The sequence below is a fragment of the Pipra filicauda genome, unplaced genomic scaffold, assembly GCF_003945595.2.
Source record: "Pipra filicauda isolate LSUMZ 115617 unplaced genomic scaffold, ASM394559v2 scaffold26_size5592650_pilon, whole genome shotgun sequence".
Lineage (NCBI taxonomy): Eukaryota > Metazoa > Chordata > Aves > Passeriformes > Pipridae > Pipra > Pipra filicauda.
Window position 1 is genome coordinate 3,031,287 of NW_024104387.1, and position 16,519 is coordinate 3,047,805.

General features: G+C 39.1%; 1 protein-coding gene across 1 annotated transcript; it reads left to right on the forward strand.

The window, feature by feature from the left end:
- Positions 1–6,015: 6,015 nt before the first annotated feature.
- On the forward strand, positions 6,016–14,707 carry PSMA1 (proteasome 20S subunit alpha 1). The gene is made up of 10 exons (XM_027737773.2): positions 6,016–6,098; positions 7,068–7,112; positions 9,394–9,495; positions 9,999–10,102; positions 10,925–11,013; positions 11,263–11,333; positions 12,173–12,302; positions 12,965–13,044; positions 13,762–13,866; positions 14,361–14,707. The coding sequence occupies exons 1-10, from the start codon at positions 6,096–6,098 to the stop codon at positions 14,415–14,417; spliced, it is 786 nt and encodes a 261-aa protein (XP_027593574.1). The 5' UTR covers positions 6,016–6,095; the 3' UTR covers positions 14,418–14,707.
- Positions 14,708–16,519: the final 1,812 nt, after the last annotated feature.

Sequence of the window (16,519 nt, forward strand, 5' to 3'; positions counted from 1 at the left end):
TAAGCATGTATGATGCAGTGTCTGAGCTCCGTGATCCGTCAGAACGATCGCAGACAATGGACGCTGCAGTGCCAGGAGCTCTCTCACATTTGTCAGGACAGGCTTAGGTTTCTGCTTGCATTGTTGTTAGTTTAGGAATACATGCAACAAATATGGCAGTGCCAAATAAAATTTGTACTGTGAAAACAAGGATGTGCATGACAGCAAAGCTGTTAAAATCCCTGTAGCAAAATTAGAAGTTTGGCAAACAGGAAAAAAAAAAACTAGCTGATGACAGCAAGACTTTTTAAGACTAAAGCCTACTCAAACATCTATTTTTCCTGCTTATTAATTCTGTATTGTAGTCTTTCCAAATCAAAAACTGAATCCATGTTAAGAATAGGCTGAGGCACTTTTTGAAAAGTGTGGTCTACAAATACCAGAACTGTTGCCTAAACAGTAATTGACTATTACAATAAGTTTAACTCTCCCATAGAACTTGAAAATGCCTGTAAAGAGAAGTGTCACGTAAATCCTTAATGTTTTGCCATGAATAGTAAGTCATTTCCAGGGCCTTTTCTCTCCTTTTTTTTTCCCTTTTAGTTTAATATCCTCTGGCAAATCTGTTCCTGTATATGAATGTATTTCCATTTTTCAAGCAGAAACTTTTGGCAAAAACATTGAGAACATTTTACTGCGTAATGTACGTATAAGTAGTCATTGTAAAATATTTATGGAACATAAATACATTACTAAGAAGGTAATACTTTGTCTAGCCATTAATTTAATATGACAATAATATCTGTCATAAGGAAATGGGATCCATTAGTGGTCTCACGGCTTACAAAGGCCTTATTTCTGTGCCACTCTGTTATTTTCTATCTGTGCTGACAACTACACTTAATTGCTTCATAGGCAGAAATTTTGAAAAATTTCATTGCTAACATAGCTGATATAGTATTTATTCATGAATCTGTGCATCATGCATGGTTGTCTGTCTCAAAATGTTACATATCCACTGCTGAAGGTTTGATGACACTTTGGTTTTAATTCAGTTATACTCAGTCAAAAATAATTACAACAATATGAACCAACAGAGCAATTAATATATTTGAAAGAGCTTATGGAGCTATATGTACACTAAAATGGATCTTTTGTCCTCAGAAACTTAATAACTGCCATTCTTTTTCATTGAAATAAAAAGCTTAACAGATTTTCCTATAACTGCAGTAATATATTTCATAATTCTCCATAAATTATGATAATAGTTCTTCAGTTATATTTTGATGACTCAGACAATACTATGTACACTGTTTAAACCATAACTTCTAGGCTAGCAAGCAATTTACAGCTCAAAATATATTTTTCTTGTACAGTAAAATTATTTTTTATGGAAACCCTTCCTCCGAGTGAAGAAATAAATTTCAGGTCCAAGAAATAACTAGCAATAATAGCCATGTAAATTTATCTATAAATATATTTTTGTTTTATTCAAACGAGAACTTAAAAACTATTTCCATGACCAGGATATGCTACAACAGCTCTACTTTGTTGAACTTTGTGCCCCTTGTTTGTTCCAGGGCTGGACAGAAAGAGCCAGACCCTTTTCCGCAGTTCTCTTTCCACAGGGATTATTTTAGCCTGCTTTCAGCATTGCCAGCCAGCTCTGATGATCAAGCAAGGTTAGTTGCCCTATAGGCCTGTCCTGAAAAGGTCAAATGACGTCAGTTCACAAAAGCTATGGATTAAAAAAAAGTAGGAATAGACTTTAAAATGTACTTAGTTAACATTTTTCTGGACAAAATATTCCAGTGGTTTTAATTGATCAGTAGTTTAAAAATGGTAAAAAATGCCTTTGACAATCTGAATACAAGGCTGTCATGGAGAAAAAAAATGTCTGCACCTCCACAGAAGTACCAGTAAAAGAATAGGAAAGAAATCTGGCATAATTTAGAGAGAGAGGTTATTTTTTCCTATTTACAGTACTAAATACAAAATGATAGGTTTTTTTACTTTGTGAGAGCTTCTGAGATCATCTTTAAATGATTCTAAAGACAAGTACATGCATTTATAGCAGCTGTCAAATTTTTATTCTTAGCCTTAATGTAGTCGATGAGAATGTCATAAAATATGACGTGTCATACGCAAAGGCTTACAATTAAGTAGTCTTTTTATTAATGAAGTAAACTTATTACCTGTATTAAATCCAAATATGGACTGTTCACATTGACGAGGGAGGAAGACAATTCTCAGAATAACTTAGTCAAAATGTTGAGTCCTGAATGTATTATGACAGCAGTGCTATTTGTGGGTAACCACTTGTCCATCTGACAGGAGTGGCTCCCTGATCTCTCCGGGATCTATCCTTTCCCTTCTCCAAGGGGACGCAGACACTGCCTTCATTTAATCTGTCTCTTACTCTAGCACAAAAGGTTTCTTTCTTCATCTTTTGCAGTCTGCTGTGCCCAAGTAGCACAACATGCAGCCCTTGGGAGTGCTACCAATGACCTCAGTGTGGCCAATCTTTTACCAAAACTCCACGTAACTGCAGGAGCATAGCACACAGCAGTTAATGTAGGCTGATGGTGAGTGGCATCCCGAAAGGGGACTTGATGGAATGTTGTTTCCTCTAGTGAATCAGCAGGAGAGGAGACATAATGGCCTTTCCTTTCAGTTGCTGTACATCAATCTCTGCAGAGCAATGCCTGTCATCACTCAGATGTCAGATGCTGTTTATAACTTTGCTGGAAACATAACATGGAAAAAAATGGTATCATTAGTTTCTCTTGAGATTGTATGTGCATGTTTTAGGTTAACTGCTTTCACCGCTGCACGCCGTTCAAACATTGTTTTAGCAGTATTAGTGGCTTGGAAAGTTGTTTTATCAGTGAATTTGGCCAGTTGCTCTCTTAGTACGTGAACAAAAGACCATGATGTGTTCAGGTGCAAAGGTTTCCACAGCACAGGTATGATATGTCTCAGAAGTACCCCCTTGTCTTTGCTTGAACCTGCCGTTTTTAATGACACCAGTGCTGCAGGACAGAGAAGCATCACATCTACTCAGCACCCCCGTGCCAGTTCTGATTTCACGAGTGTTCGTCACCTTTCCTTGTTTATCATTTAGACTAAAGACTTCTACTCTTTACTGTCATTCTTAATATGAAGCTATTCCATAATTCGAATCCTTCTTTCTGCTTTTCCCAGTGCCTTCAGTGCTGCCACATTGTTTCAAGGTGGGAAATGAGTCACGGCCGGTGTTCAAGTCTGAATGGTGTCAGATACAGCATGGATTTATAGCACTTTTTTTCTCCTTCCTAATCATTCCTAACATTTAAACTGGCCATTATGGAACACTGAAGATGTTTTCCTACATCTGTCAATTGTGTATTCATTGCTCTGAAGTGATCCTGATTATCAGGTTGCCAACTGTGAAACTAAAAGTGAGAAAATACTGTTTTCTCCTAACATAGATGTTTTATAAGTAGTTTATTTAAATGTGAGGGTAGTTTTAGTTTTACTTTTCATTCCTGTAGACTTTTATATTGTGATTTCTTGTTGAAATATGTTGATTGCTGTTCACCATTCACTTTTTTTCTTTATGATTAAATTTGTATTTTTTAAATCTTCTTTTTCTATTAATTCAAACACTCTATAGAACATATTAAGATTGGTGTTAGGACTGTTACCAAAGAAAACATCTGATGCACTTTTCTGCAGCTTTTAGTATTATAAAATTAATACCTCTGATATGGATAATGGGGATATCTTTGCAGTTGTTAAGCAATGGATCAGATAACAGCAGTGACAAAATCATTGTGAAGTTGTGACCCACGTTGCCTCATCAATGTGTCTCATAACATAGCTTGGAGAAAAGGGCATTTTAACCATCTTGGTTACTCAGCACTGCTTTTTCTGCCATGTCTACCTGTATCCCTGTAGCCATTTGTCATGTGGATTTTTTATCTCCTATGAAGCTGCCCAAAGCTGTCAGATCATTTCCTGCTGGCCACTGTACCACCATTAAATATAGCAAGGATGACATTTTCTCAGGTGCAGAGGTCAACATAGTGCTTATGCATCACTTAAATTTTAGTGAGATTCTCATTTGAGGCCTTCATTCAAATTTTCTTACAACTGTGGGTGACTGACAAACCACTAACATCACTAACTTCAGTAACTGCCACATTAGGGTAAAATATACGCAAAATGCTTCCTTTCTGGTTTGATGCCTTTGTTATCTGAAAAAGAGCTACTTGATTTTTCCTTGTTGATTTTGCCTTTCCGTCATTTTGTATTTAAATATTGGTTCAAATACATTGATGGGGAATAGGCTGGGTGCTCTTTAACACCAGCGAACAGAGACGTGATCAGAAATACATTTCAAACCCTCTGGCTTTAGCCCTGCCTTTAGAGGTCTCATACTGAGACTAAAGGGCAAGCAGGAGCATCCAGAAGGAAGTGAATTACTTCCTTCCACGGTAAGCATTTCCCCTTTCTAGAGATTATTCCTGCCTCTGACATCCTCTTGTGCTGCTGCCTTGGGAATACAGTAACAGTTGTGCTGCCTGCAGCACTGGAGAGCAGCTGGGGCTCCATCCCATGCCACCCTTCCGGCTGCCACGTGACCTGAATCCGTTTGCTTTAGAATAAATTTTTAATAGATGGACATCTGGTTGGTTTGGTTTTGAATATGTTGGAGTTTTTTTCTATGCATGTAATAAAGGGGAAAAGATTACTCTGGAAAATACTTCAGTTTTCATTTAATAAACCTACACAATAGTTCATATAGCTTCCAAAACTTCTTCAGTTATGCAGCTATTACCAATATTCTCTGTGAAATTTCACAGATCCTGCCTTTTTATCACTAAAATCATGGCTCCTAACGCTACTTGCTGTATAAATACAGCACAATACCGACACTTGGCGTGGTTTAGTGCTCTATCAAAATTAACACGGTTTTGCCAAAATAAGAGGAAATGTCTGTCTATTGTTCTGTGGCTGTGGGCGGAGTAAACGGATCTTTAGGGAGTCCCTTATTGCTGTAGGAAGTTATTGCAGAATGGCATTGAGCACGGACTGCAGGAATATTTACTGAGGGCTCAGTGAAACTTGAAAGCTCTTCAGCTCACTTAAAACGTTTATATATCCTGTTTCAGCGCCCACCAAACAATGCCAAAGAGAGGAAGTTATTTCAGATCAAATGAACTTCTGTTGTTAATCAGAAAGCTTAAAATTAATAAGCTAGATAATTAAAGTCAGTCTGTTTAGTTTGTTTTTTTTTTAATTTTTATTTCTTAGACAACACTGTAGCCCTTTCCAGGGAAAAGAAAGGAGAAAATTCTCCACTGACAGGAGAATTTTGCCTGCAGTAATCAAAAGGTTATATATACCAGTTATATATATATATATAGTGTATATATTGTATATGTGTATATATATGTGTATTACTAGTTATATATATGTAAATAGTATATAAATAGTATATAAATTAGTATATAGTTTTACATATATTTACTAGTTATACTAGTTATACACTATTTATATAGTGTATAACTATATACATACATTATATATATGTATATATATAAAACTACTACAGAACTAATTATATATACATGAAACTACTACAGAACTAGTTATATATATATACACATATAGTAGTTTTACCAATGATATGCCAGTTCGACTTTACTGTGACTTCACCAGCTGGACACTTGTTTTAAAGAAATAAAAACACACCAGTACAGTATTAAATTCATTCTCTTTTATCTTAATGCTTGGCTCTCTTGATCCCGCGGAGGGGTTCCCGTAGTGCTTTTTAACTCACTTTCCAGTTACAACTATCCAAAAACACTTCACATCGTCCAGAGCGAGAGCTAAAGTACACAACTAATTTTCGCCGAGCACTTGTAGCACTTCATCCTTTACGGCAAAACGACCCATTTAGAAATTTAATTAAGAAACACACGGCAGCACTTTCATAACTCACCGGTCGGGGCGCCACTGCGCATGCGCTCGCCATCGATGACTCGGAGGAGCGGCTGGCGCTGCCTGCGCGCTCCCGCCCCGCTGCCCCGTCGCTTCCAGGAGCCGCCGGTGCCGGGAGAAGCGGGAGGATGGTGAGGGACGGCGCGGTGGGGCGGGATAGCGGCATAGCGGGATAGCGGGGTGGGGAGAGGGGTAGGGACCCCCTCGGCCGGGCTGCGGGGCCGGCGCGGGGGAGGCGGGAGGGCGGGCGGGAGGAGCAGTGAGTAAGCAGTTCCCGGGCCACGCGGGGCCGCGGGCGCGGCCGGGCCTGGAAAGGAGTGTGGCTGGAGAGCGGGGCCTGCTGCGGTCCGGGGACAGCTGCAGCAAGGGCCCTGTGGGGATGCGTGCGGATATCTCTGCAGGGGGCTGGAGCACCTCTCCTACGAGGAGGGACTGCGGGAGCTGGGCCTGTGCAGTCTGGAGAAGGCTGAGAGGGGATGTCAGCAATACACACAAGTATCTCAAAGGCCGGTGCCAAGAGAATGGTGCCACACTCTTCAGTGGTACCCAGAGGCAGGGCGAGGAGCACTAACCGTAAACTAAAACACAAGAAGCTGCACGTCACCACAAGGAAGAACTTCTCTGCGCTGAGGGTGACAGAGCACTGGAATAGGCTGCCCAGGGAGGTCATGGAATCTCCCTCTCTGGAGACGTTCAGAATCCACCAGGACACGTTCCTGTATCACCTGCTCTAGGTGAGCCTGCCGTGGCAGGGGAGGCTGGTCTGGATGATCTCCAGAGGTCCCTTCCAACCCTAACAATTTGGCAAAAGGAATTGAACAGAAGGAAGAATTTTTTCGCCAGAAGGGTGATTAGATGTTGGAATGGGCTGCCCAGGGAGGTGGTGGAGTTACTGATCCTGGAGGTGCTTAAGGGAAGACTGGATGTGGTACTTTGTTGACACGGTGGTGTTTGGTCATAGATTTGACTGAATGATCTCAGAGGTCTTATCCAAACTAATTGGTGCTGTGATTCTGTGAAAACAACCAGGACTCCCCTCAGGAACGCTCCTCCTGCCCGCTCATTAGTGGCACTAATGAGTTTTGTTTTCTCCATTCCAGTTTCGCAACCAGTATGACAATGATGTCACCGTGTGGAGCCCGCAGGTAAAGCCTTTATGTGCTTTGTCACTGGGTTTTTAACTCGCTTCTTGGGTTTTCGCCACCTCACAGCAGCAGTATCACGGCTGTGTAGGTTGTTGTCAGCTGCCTGAAGTTCCTGCAGGCTGCTCCAGTCTCCCTTTGTAGGCTGTGGGTGTCTGGAAAGCCACTGGCACATCTCAGGACTTCTGGTGTATAAACCTGAGTGGTGCTGAAGTGGGCCCTTTCACCTCAAAGTGCTTAAGGCAGTTGCTTTCTGTGAGGTACAAAATAGATGCTGTCACCTTGGGAGTTGGACTAGATGATCCTTAAAGGTCCCTTCCAACCCAAACCATTCCATGGTTCTATGATCCATTTACAGATCTGTAATAAGAAGTTGGTAAGTGAGGTACCAAAAGCATGAAAGTAAGCTTAAATCTTCCCACTGTTAGGCCACTGCTAGGTCATTCTCTCTTTTGTCCATTGGATAATATTGGAAAGGAACTATTTAGTTTATAATTGGGAATAATTTTTTTTCCGTTAATCACTTCATTCAAATTGTTCAGGAAAAAAAAATCAAATTGTTAAGAGTTGGTATTTTGTGCTTGAGTGAGAATATACCACTTCTTCAAGTGGGATATAAAGCAGCTGTTTTTCTTTCTGTGCACAATTTTAACTGCCTTGTAAGCCCCTGTTTGAATGCCTGTGTCCACAGGGTAATCTGGAGCATGGAACCTGGGGTACTGACTTTTGTGGTACAAATTCACAGATCTTCGTTTTCTGTAGTGAAGTGGTCACAAACATTCACGTTGAATAAATTCCACGTGTAAAGCTTATAACCTTGAGAGCTAGAACTTGAAAGTGGCTAAATGCCATATCATTTTGTGCTGCAGTTTGTACTTCAATTCTGAAGTCTATGCAGATGTGTGTCCCTAGTTTCCCGTGTTGTGGACTATCAGGGAGGCTTCTTGCTGTCTCTGTAGTTAAGATTATATTGACTTTGCACTTGAATTTGACATTTTCTTACCTCTGAGTCAGTTCCCCACTGTGTATTGTTACTAGAAAGGTACACTCGGTGTTCTGAAACTTACATAGGTTGTGTTGACTTGAAAATAAACATTCTGGAATTCTAAAAGCAAGTGTCAGCTCAGGTGTTTAATGTTGCCTCTTCTCTCAGTATGGACATTTTAAGAAGGGATACTTGTGGAAAATCAGAGCCTTGGAAAATGACTCATTTCTGTATTTAGCAAAACTAGAGATTTTGAATCCAAATAACAGATTTTGTTCCTATAAAGCTAGTGTATCGTTAGTTTGTGGGTTTGTACTGCTACTGAAAATCTTCATCATGTACTACTTTTGTATTATTTTCCCTACATTGCAATGGAGAGTGTTCCATGTTTTCAATCCTATATGAGGACAATATTGAATATTTGCCTGTTTTTTTTAGTCAATAGCATGATAGGTGTAGATGCCTTTGAACTGTTTTCATCCTTAATGATTGTGTTTCTCTGGCAGGTTCTGTATCAGAAACTTTAGTTTTAATGTTTTTCATCTTATCTGTTACTTAAAAAATTACTTTTAAAACTATAGCATTCTCTTGAGACTTTTAATAGATGTGGCAAAATTATCCAGCTGTGGGCTGTGCTTGCAGGGCAGCTCTGCCCTGTCTGTCGTGGGCTGGAGGGCAGAAAATGAGACACTTTGCCCTCAGTGGTGCCATTAAATGGACATTGTCACATTTTCCTACAAAGCGTCTGGACACCTCTGCAGAACTGTGGGGACTTGATTTCCTTTGAGACCTCTACTCCTCTTTCAGACTTCACTGCAGTTGGCCAATAACTTGTTCAGAAGTTATTGGGGAATGGATGGTGAGACACAACAATTGCGTAAGACTCGTTTCTTCAGGAAACTCGATTAAAAGTTAAGTGTCCAACTTCAGCTGGAAGTTCTGTCTTTGAATCACATCGGGTCAAATACTGATTCCTCTAAAGACAGTGACAAAAGTCTCGTGATTCTTATGTCAAGATTAGTGTCAAGATTCTAGTGTCAAGGTTATTCACCCTTTCTTTTTAGTTTTCCCGTTCCTTTGTGTGCAGTAGTGAGTGACTTAGAGATGGCCCAGTTTCTGTGGGTTAGTGGTGAGGCGTTGCAGAAGATAATGGTGGAGATCTGTTGGCTGTAGGTTTAAACTGTGATGCAGAAAGTGCCCCTGTTGGGGTGGGGAATCAAAGGTCTGAGAGTCCAAACCCGTTGAAAGTTGATTCAGAGGATTAACTTGAGAATGATCACCTTTGATTTGTTTTTGTAGGGCCGAATTCATCAAATAGAATATGCCATGGAAGCCGTGAAACAAGGCTCAGCTACGGTGGGGCTGAAGTCCAAAACACACGCTGTTCTGGTAGCTCTCAAGGTAACTTCAAAACTGTGTTCTTGGGACAGTAATGTTCGTAGAAAAGTTTTGGGTTGGCAGATTAGCTTTGTGCAGTCGGAACTTCTATGTGTAATGTAAATACAATCCCAGTTTCCTTTTGCTTGAGTACCGGTATAGAACTGAAATATTTTCAATACTCATGCAAAGCAGATTTTCACAAGTTGGTGAAGGAAATGAATGGAAGATTTTTTTTCCCTTTAAAAGATGGTATCCTCTTTTTCTTTTCATTAGTTATTAAGTAGTAAATATATTCCTTTCTTTTCCCAAAGCTTGAGTGAGTGTCTGTTTTTTCTTCCATTCTGACAGGTTCCTACTGAAGTGAAATTAGGTTTTTCTTGTCTTTTGTTGCAAGTTTATAAATTTAATTTTTTTTTCATTGTTTTGTGATCATATTCAGTTCTTGCTATAAATGTTAGCAGATTTCTCCACAGTGCTTGACAGAGTGTTCAGTTTGCCACATAGCTTTCTCCTTTTATGCATAGAGAGCACAGTCTGAGCTGGCAGCTCATCAGAAAAAAATCCTGTACGTTGACAACCATATTGGTATCTCAATTGCGGGACTTACTGCCGATGCAAGACTCTTGTGGTGAGTATCCTGGTTGTTGACATAACACAGTTCTGCAATAACGAGTGAAAGTTCATTCAGACTATTGCAAATGAGATTTTCTGCTTGGCTAAGGATTAGTCTTGAGCTGCTGCTTTGTTGTACCATGCCAAAGACCTCACTGTGAAATTCTGGCAGATTTTTAACTGGTTGGCAGAAATCTCATTTGTTTGGCCCAAAATTTTGCTCCTTGGTTTTATTGCTAGTGAGACAGTCCTGTCTGGTTTCCTCAGCGTGATGGGGTTGCCAAGCAGTCTGAGAAAGTGCATCATTTCTTTCCCTCTGGCAGCTGCTTCTGTGTACACACACTTTAAAAAGTTACTGAACACACAGAGTGCTGTATGTGTGGGCTTCAGAGGGGCTTGCTTTTACCTGCTGGCCACAGAGTTTGATCAGGTGAGGTAAATGTACACGGAAGGAGGAGTGTTCCTCGGTTTGAAAGGACAAAGAAGGGGTAGGAAGACTTTCTAAAATAAATTTTAATTGCTGTAATGTTACAAAGCAATGTTACCATTTGACTGTGGCTCTTTTCCATCTGTTGTCTGCGTGAACTTCTACCTTCTTTGCATTTGTCTGGCTGAAATACTTTTATACTCTTTTCAAACCTGTGGTCAACTTTCTAAATAACAATTATAGGTCATGGTGAAATGAAATTATGTAAAGCCCTTGACCCTTTTTCTCAACAAGCAGAGCTGAAACAAAAATGTTTACCTTAACAGACAAGTATTAAGACAAAACTTCATTGTGTCTTTGATCTATGCATTGGTTTAATTTTTTTGTTTTTTTTTATTTTTTGCTTTCTAGCAATTTCATGCGTCAGGAGTGTTTGGATTCTAGGTTTGTGTTTGATAGACCTCTTCCAGTTTCTCGCCTAGTGTCACTAATTGGAAGCAGTATCCTTTTTTTTACACTTGCAATACTTTTGTAGCTTTTTACTTGTTCATGAAGTGATTTTCATATGTCACAGCTTAAAACTCAAGTTGGAAAATCTGATTGGAAAATTTTTCTTCATTCACACTGCTCATGTATTCATTCAGAGAATATCCCATAAGGAGGCACTTTGGTGCATCTCTGTTTGTCTTAGGAAAATGTTCTGGGTAATGAACGTGTAATTTTGAGACTGTTTCCTTAGCTTACTTCAGAAACCCAGATCCCGACGCAGCGTTACGGCAGGAGGCCGTATGGTGTGGGACTGCTCATCGCAGGCTACGATGTGAGTAAGCTGCTCTGGTCCCCAGTGAGCTGCAAGAAAATGTGATTAGTGAAACTTTGTACAACAAGTAGATGTTAAGAGGGAAAGACGGAAGAGGCAAACTCATGAAAATTCTCGGAATAAGGAAGTAATTTTCTGTATCTTAGCCTAAAACATAGCTTTTAGAAGTGTTAATTAATACCTACACTTATTAGGTATTTTAAGATGCAGTATGAGATACTGCAAAAATCAGGTTTTTTTTCTGTAAATGTTTTGCTGTTGATTTGGGATGTTTACAAACTATTATTCTGAACACTTTCTATTAAAAAATGGATGTGGAAATCATCACTGGCCTCTCTCTTACTTGTTCAGCAGCAAGAGTTTGCACACGCAGGATCTCTGCCCTCAAGATTCTTGAAATTTTGAATGGCATGGTTTAGTCTACAGTCAGTTTTTACTTTTGTGCAGATAAGACAGAATGTGTTTAAAAAACCTGCTGCAAGCCATGAAGTAGGGAGCTTATATACATAAGCACAGTATAGAAGAGAGAAAGAAATGTTTTTTGTGCCAGCCATCCTGTCCGCATAAAAGCTCCATCTTAATGAACGAAGTATGGAGAAAGAGTTGGTTTTGGTTTTTTTTATTTATTGGTGGGGGGTTTTTTAGAATAAGTTTTGAAGGAATTGTATAAGAACAGCGATATGATCAGCAATATAAAATATGTTTCTGTGCGTACATGCAGGCTGTGCGATATACCTGAAGCAAAACTCTTTCAGAAAATCTCATGTTCAAGCAGCAGACTTGGTATGAATTTATACATTTGTTTCACATTCTGTTGGGTTTTTTCTCTCTCTTTGTAGGATATGGGCCCTCACATCTTCCAGACTTGTCCCTCTGCAAACTATTTTGACTGCAAAGCAATGTCCATTGGTGCTCGTTCACAATCGGCACGGACTTACTTGGAGAGGCACATGACTGAGTTCACTGACTGTGAGTAGTGGAACCCTCTCTAGCTAATGGCTTCCATCAGCTCTGCAGTTTATTTTCTGCTACTGCTCCATTCTTTTGCATTTAGTGAGATGAAGATAAATTTTGGGAGACAAGTCCGGCATAACAGTAGATCTGCGTGAGAATGTTACAGATTTTCATGGTTAACACGTGGATGCTTTTATTGCATCTAGTGAAAAGAGAAGCTGTGCTCAGGAAGGCAGGGAAAAAAGTGAAAGGCCTCTGACCTGTTTAACTCAGGGGAAGTGTAATTCTTTCCATAGCAGTGTATGTCAGTGCAAGTATTTAGGTGGTGCATTTAAAGTGTTGAATTTATTTTTGTATGGAATGATGAGGAGGAGCCTATTGAGTAGCTTCTTGGGGGAAAAAAAATCAAAGCTGGAATATCAATGCAGTGGAGGCACTGGAGGCAAGGCAAGTGTCAAAACCAGATGCACTTGACCTCAAATATAGGGGAGGGATGGTTTCTCAAGGAATGCTATTATAACCACCTCTGTGCTCAGTACCACAAGGGAGAGGAGCTTTGGAAGACAAGTTAGCCCAGCTGATTTTGTAGTTCTCAAATAAGAATAGGAAGAAGGTGAAATGAATGTCCAGAGATAATACCATATAGTCCATAACTGTCTTTCTGATTCCATTTTAAGGCAATCTAAATGAGCTAGTTAAACATGGACTGCGTGCTCTGAGAGAGACTCTTCCTGCTGAACAGGATCTGACCACCAAGGTAAGTTCTAGGTTTTAGGTTTTCTTAAGGAATTTTACTGCCATTGTTACTAGAAATTACTGTGACAAAATTCTTGTGAAGTTTGTCTGACAAAGCACTGAAACTTGAAAGCTGAATAGTGGTAGATAAACTAGTGACATTAAATGGAGATTATATTATCTACCGTTTCTTAATTATCTCAGATTTAAGTTTCTTAACAAAAATGATGCTTTCACTAAATAAGACATTATTTCTCTGGATGCTTCATTCTATTTTAAGCTTTGATCAGTGTTAATAAACATTGCATGCAACTAGAATCACAGCCCTGCTTTGTGAACACAGTCAGTCATTCACTGGGAGGTGAGGAAAGGTAGTGCACCAACAGTCGATTGAGTATCCAGCATCAGAAAGGTGTACAAATTTCTGACAGTGAATTGAGGAACTGTTGAACGAGACAATTCTAAGGATATCCATTAGTTGGTGTTCTGCTTGTGGCCCTTTTCCATCACCTTGTTTTTTAGAACTCTTAAACTATTGAAAATGCAAAATGAGATTAAAATAAGGGGTTTTGAGAAATTGTGTGTATTCAAAGGAAAACTAAATGAAAGAAGTTGAAACCCTTGAATGATTTTTTACTTGCACGATTTTGAAACATGATAGCTTTTGTAAATGAAAGCTTACAAAAAAGGTTAATTGCAGAAAAACACTTCTCCCTGCTTTCAAAACTTTGTTTGACAGAATGTTTCCATTGGAATTGTGGGCAAAGACATGGAGTTTACCATCTATGACGATGACGACGTAGCGCCATTCCTGGAAGGTCTTGAGGAGAGACCACAGAGAAAGGTGTGTGCCTTGGATATAAATGAATAGGCTTTGTTGAAGGATGACGTTTAGATATGATCTATTATATTTAAAATAAATTTAACTCTACTACTCTAGTGGAGTTTTAGAAAGGCAGTTTTTAAAATTTGAAGTTACCATATGAACACTGTATAATCTCAGCTGGAAACTTGGAGGCTTTTTAAATCAGTTTATGCTGAATTTATGCCAGGCTGTTCCAATGTCATCTTCTTTCCTCAACTTTGATGAAGTACAAGTTTTCCCTGTTTTGCAACAGAAGTGGCTGCTTATGTTTCTCATGCCTTTCACATGATGCCTCCATAGTCTCCTAATTACCAACTCTGTCCTGCTCATGCTTAATTTGGGTAACACTGCTTTTTAAGCTGTTTGCTGACATGAGCAGCATTTGGCACTTGTGATGCTCAAATCAGGATAAAGCTGGTTTGTCAAGTGTTGTCTTCTGCCTTCCTAAAATATTTGTTTTTTCTCTCTTTTAGCCGGTTCCGCCTGTAGAAGAAACTGTGGAAAAGGCTGAGGAGCCAATGGAGCACTAGTTGGTGGATGAGTTCCTCTGTGTTAATGTATAACAATACAGGAACATTTATCCATTTGCTGGTAACTTTATCCTCACCTGTATACATTTTCTGAAGCTACATTCTGAAGATTGCTCTTAAAGACACCAACCCACCCATCCTTAAAAGGTAGACAGGAGGTCATACTTGGGTGTAACTGCTTGGACAAGAAAGGTGTAATCATTTTCTAAATAGTACATGATACTGTTTTTTAAAGAAAAGATACTGTCTTTAACTCATAAGGACAAGTGGAAATAAATCACTTTCTTGGACTCTGCTGTGGGTTTGTTTTTATTTTAATCTGAACAAACAGCAATTAAAATACTTGTGTCATATCAAGATGCCATCAGGTGTCTGACCACTTATCAGAGTGAGTGTTTACTTGCTGTACAGAGATGTGGTGCTCTTGGAAACTGTTGAAGTGAGAGGACCTTAAAATGCCTAAAAAACTGTAAAATAGTTGTGGAACAAACAGGAGATGGCGTGTTTCCCTGTGTCAGCTTGTCTCAAACTGAACATGAAAAGACATTTGTGATTGTGAATGTTAACCAGGAACGTTGCAGGCTGAAGAAGTGTGAAGCTGCCAACCAGGTTTTGTTTGGTTTTTTCTGGGGGGGGGGCTGACTTAGTCAACCCCAGCTCATTTGGAACTGTTCCTTTAGATCCATCAGCCAGCCAAGGGCAGCAAAGGGCTTTTAGCTCACTAAGGGCTGAAGCTGAAGTAACAAGAAAGCACAAGAAATTCCCATTTCAGGTCCCCCGAGCTGTGGAATCTCTGCATTCCTGCTGAATGAACAGGTTCTCTGGGGTTTTGTCCCTTCACCTTGTTCTGCACCTGGTGCTGTTTGGATTTAAGCTGAGTGCCACAAAATTTGGGTCTAACAGTGTCTTCCTCAGAGAATCCCAGAGAGTTGGTGCTTCCTAGGTACAAAATAGGTACAATGCCATATTTTAAGCAAAATGAGCTCAGTGTTATTTTTTTCATTTTCCATGTCAGAAATATAATTATTCTCACTAATGATTGCACTGAAAATTACAAGAAACGTCTTTTTGGGGTGGACCCACATAGGGACCTTATAGCCTGCTCACTGTGTTTTAAAAAAAAAAGTTGCATCTTGTTTAATTAATAAATATAAATTAATAAAAATTAATAAAGCATGGTGCTGTTTTGAAGAGGCTTTAAATACTGTCTTGAATCCATGTAAATAGTTCAGTCACGAAAACAGCTAAATAACAATATCGGGGCTGTGTGTTTGGTTTTTAAGCACTGGATAAAACTGCTTTTATTTTTTCTAAATTTATTTTTATTCTAGTTTTCCCCTATTATTCTTCTATTTTTGTCCATTATTTTTCTATTTATTTCTCCCTTTATTAATTTTTCTCCTCCTTACTCATTTTTTTCCCCTCCCTTATTCATTTTTTCCTTCCCTTATTCATTTCCCCCCCTTAATTACTTTTTTCACCATTATTTATTTTTTCCCCTTAATATTTACTTTTTTTCCCCTTGGTTTTTTTTTCCACTTGGGTGTTTTTTTCCCCTATTTCCCCCCCCCTTATTTATTTCCCCTATCTGTTTTTCCAATTACTTAGTTACTTTCCCTAATTTTTTACTTTCCTCAGTTATTTGTTTTCCTAATTATTTATTTCCCCTATATATTTCCCCAATTATTTATTTATTTCCCCTATCTATTTCCCCAATTCTTTATATTCCCCGATTATTTATTTTCCTCAATTATCTATTTTCCTCGATTATTTGTTTTCCCATTTATTTCCCCTATATCTTTTCCCAAATTATTGATTTTGCCCAATTCTCTATTTTCCCCGTTATTTATTTCCCCTATATATTCCCCAATTATTTATTTTCCCCGATTATTTGTTTTCCCCGATTGTTTCCCGCAATTATTTATTTTCCCAATCACTTACTTAGTTTCCACCTTGTTTATTTTTTCACCTTACTATTTCCCACTCCCCTTTTTTTTTTTCCCCCTCTTATTATTTAATCGCTTTCCCCTTATTTATATAACTATTTCCCCCTTATTTGTTTATCCGCGCGGGGTTTTTAACCTCAATTTTAGCTGCTGTTT

Excerpts from the sequence above, each read along its gene's own strand:
- PSMA1 (XM_027737773.2), top strand. Across the intron at positions 12,303-12,964 it reads CATGACTGAGTTCACTGACT|GCAATCTAAATGAGCTAGTT; the intron begins GTGAGTAGTGGA and ends TTCCATTTTAAG. Across the intron at positions 13,045-13,761 it reads AACAGGATCTGACCACCAAG|AATGTTTCCATTGGAATTGT; the intron begins GTAAGTTCTAGG and ends TTTGTTTGACAG.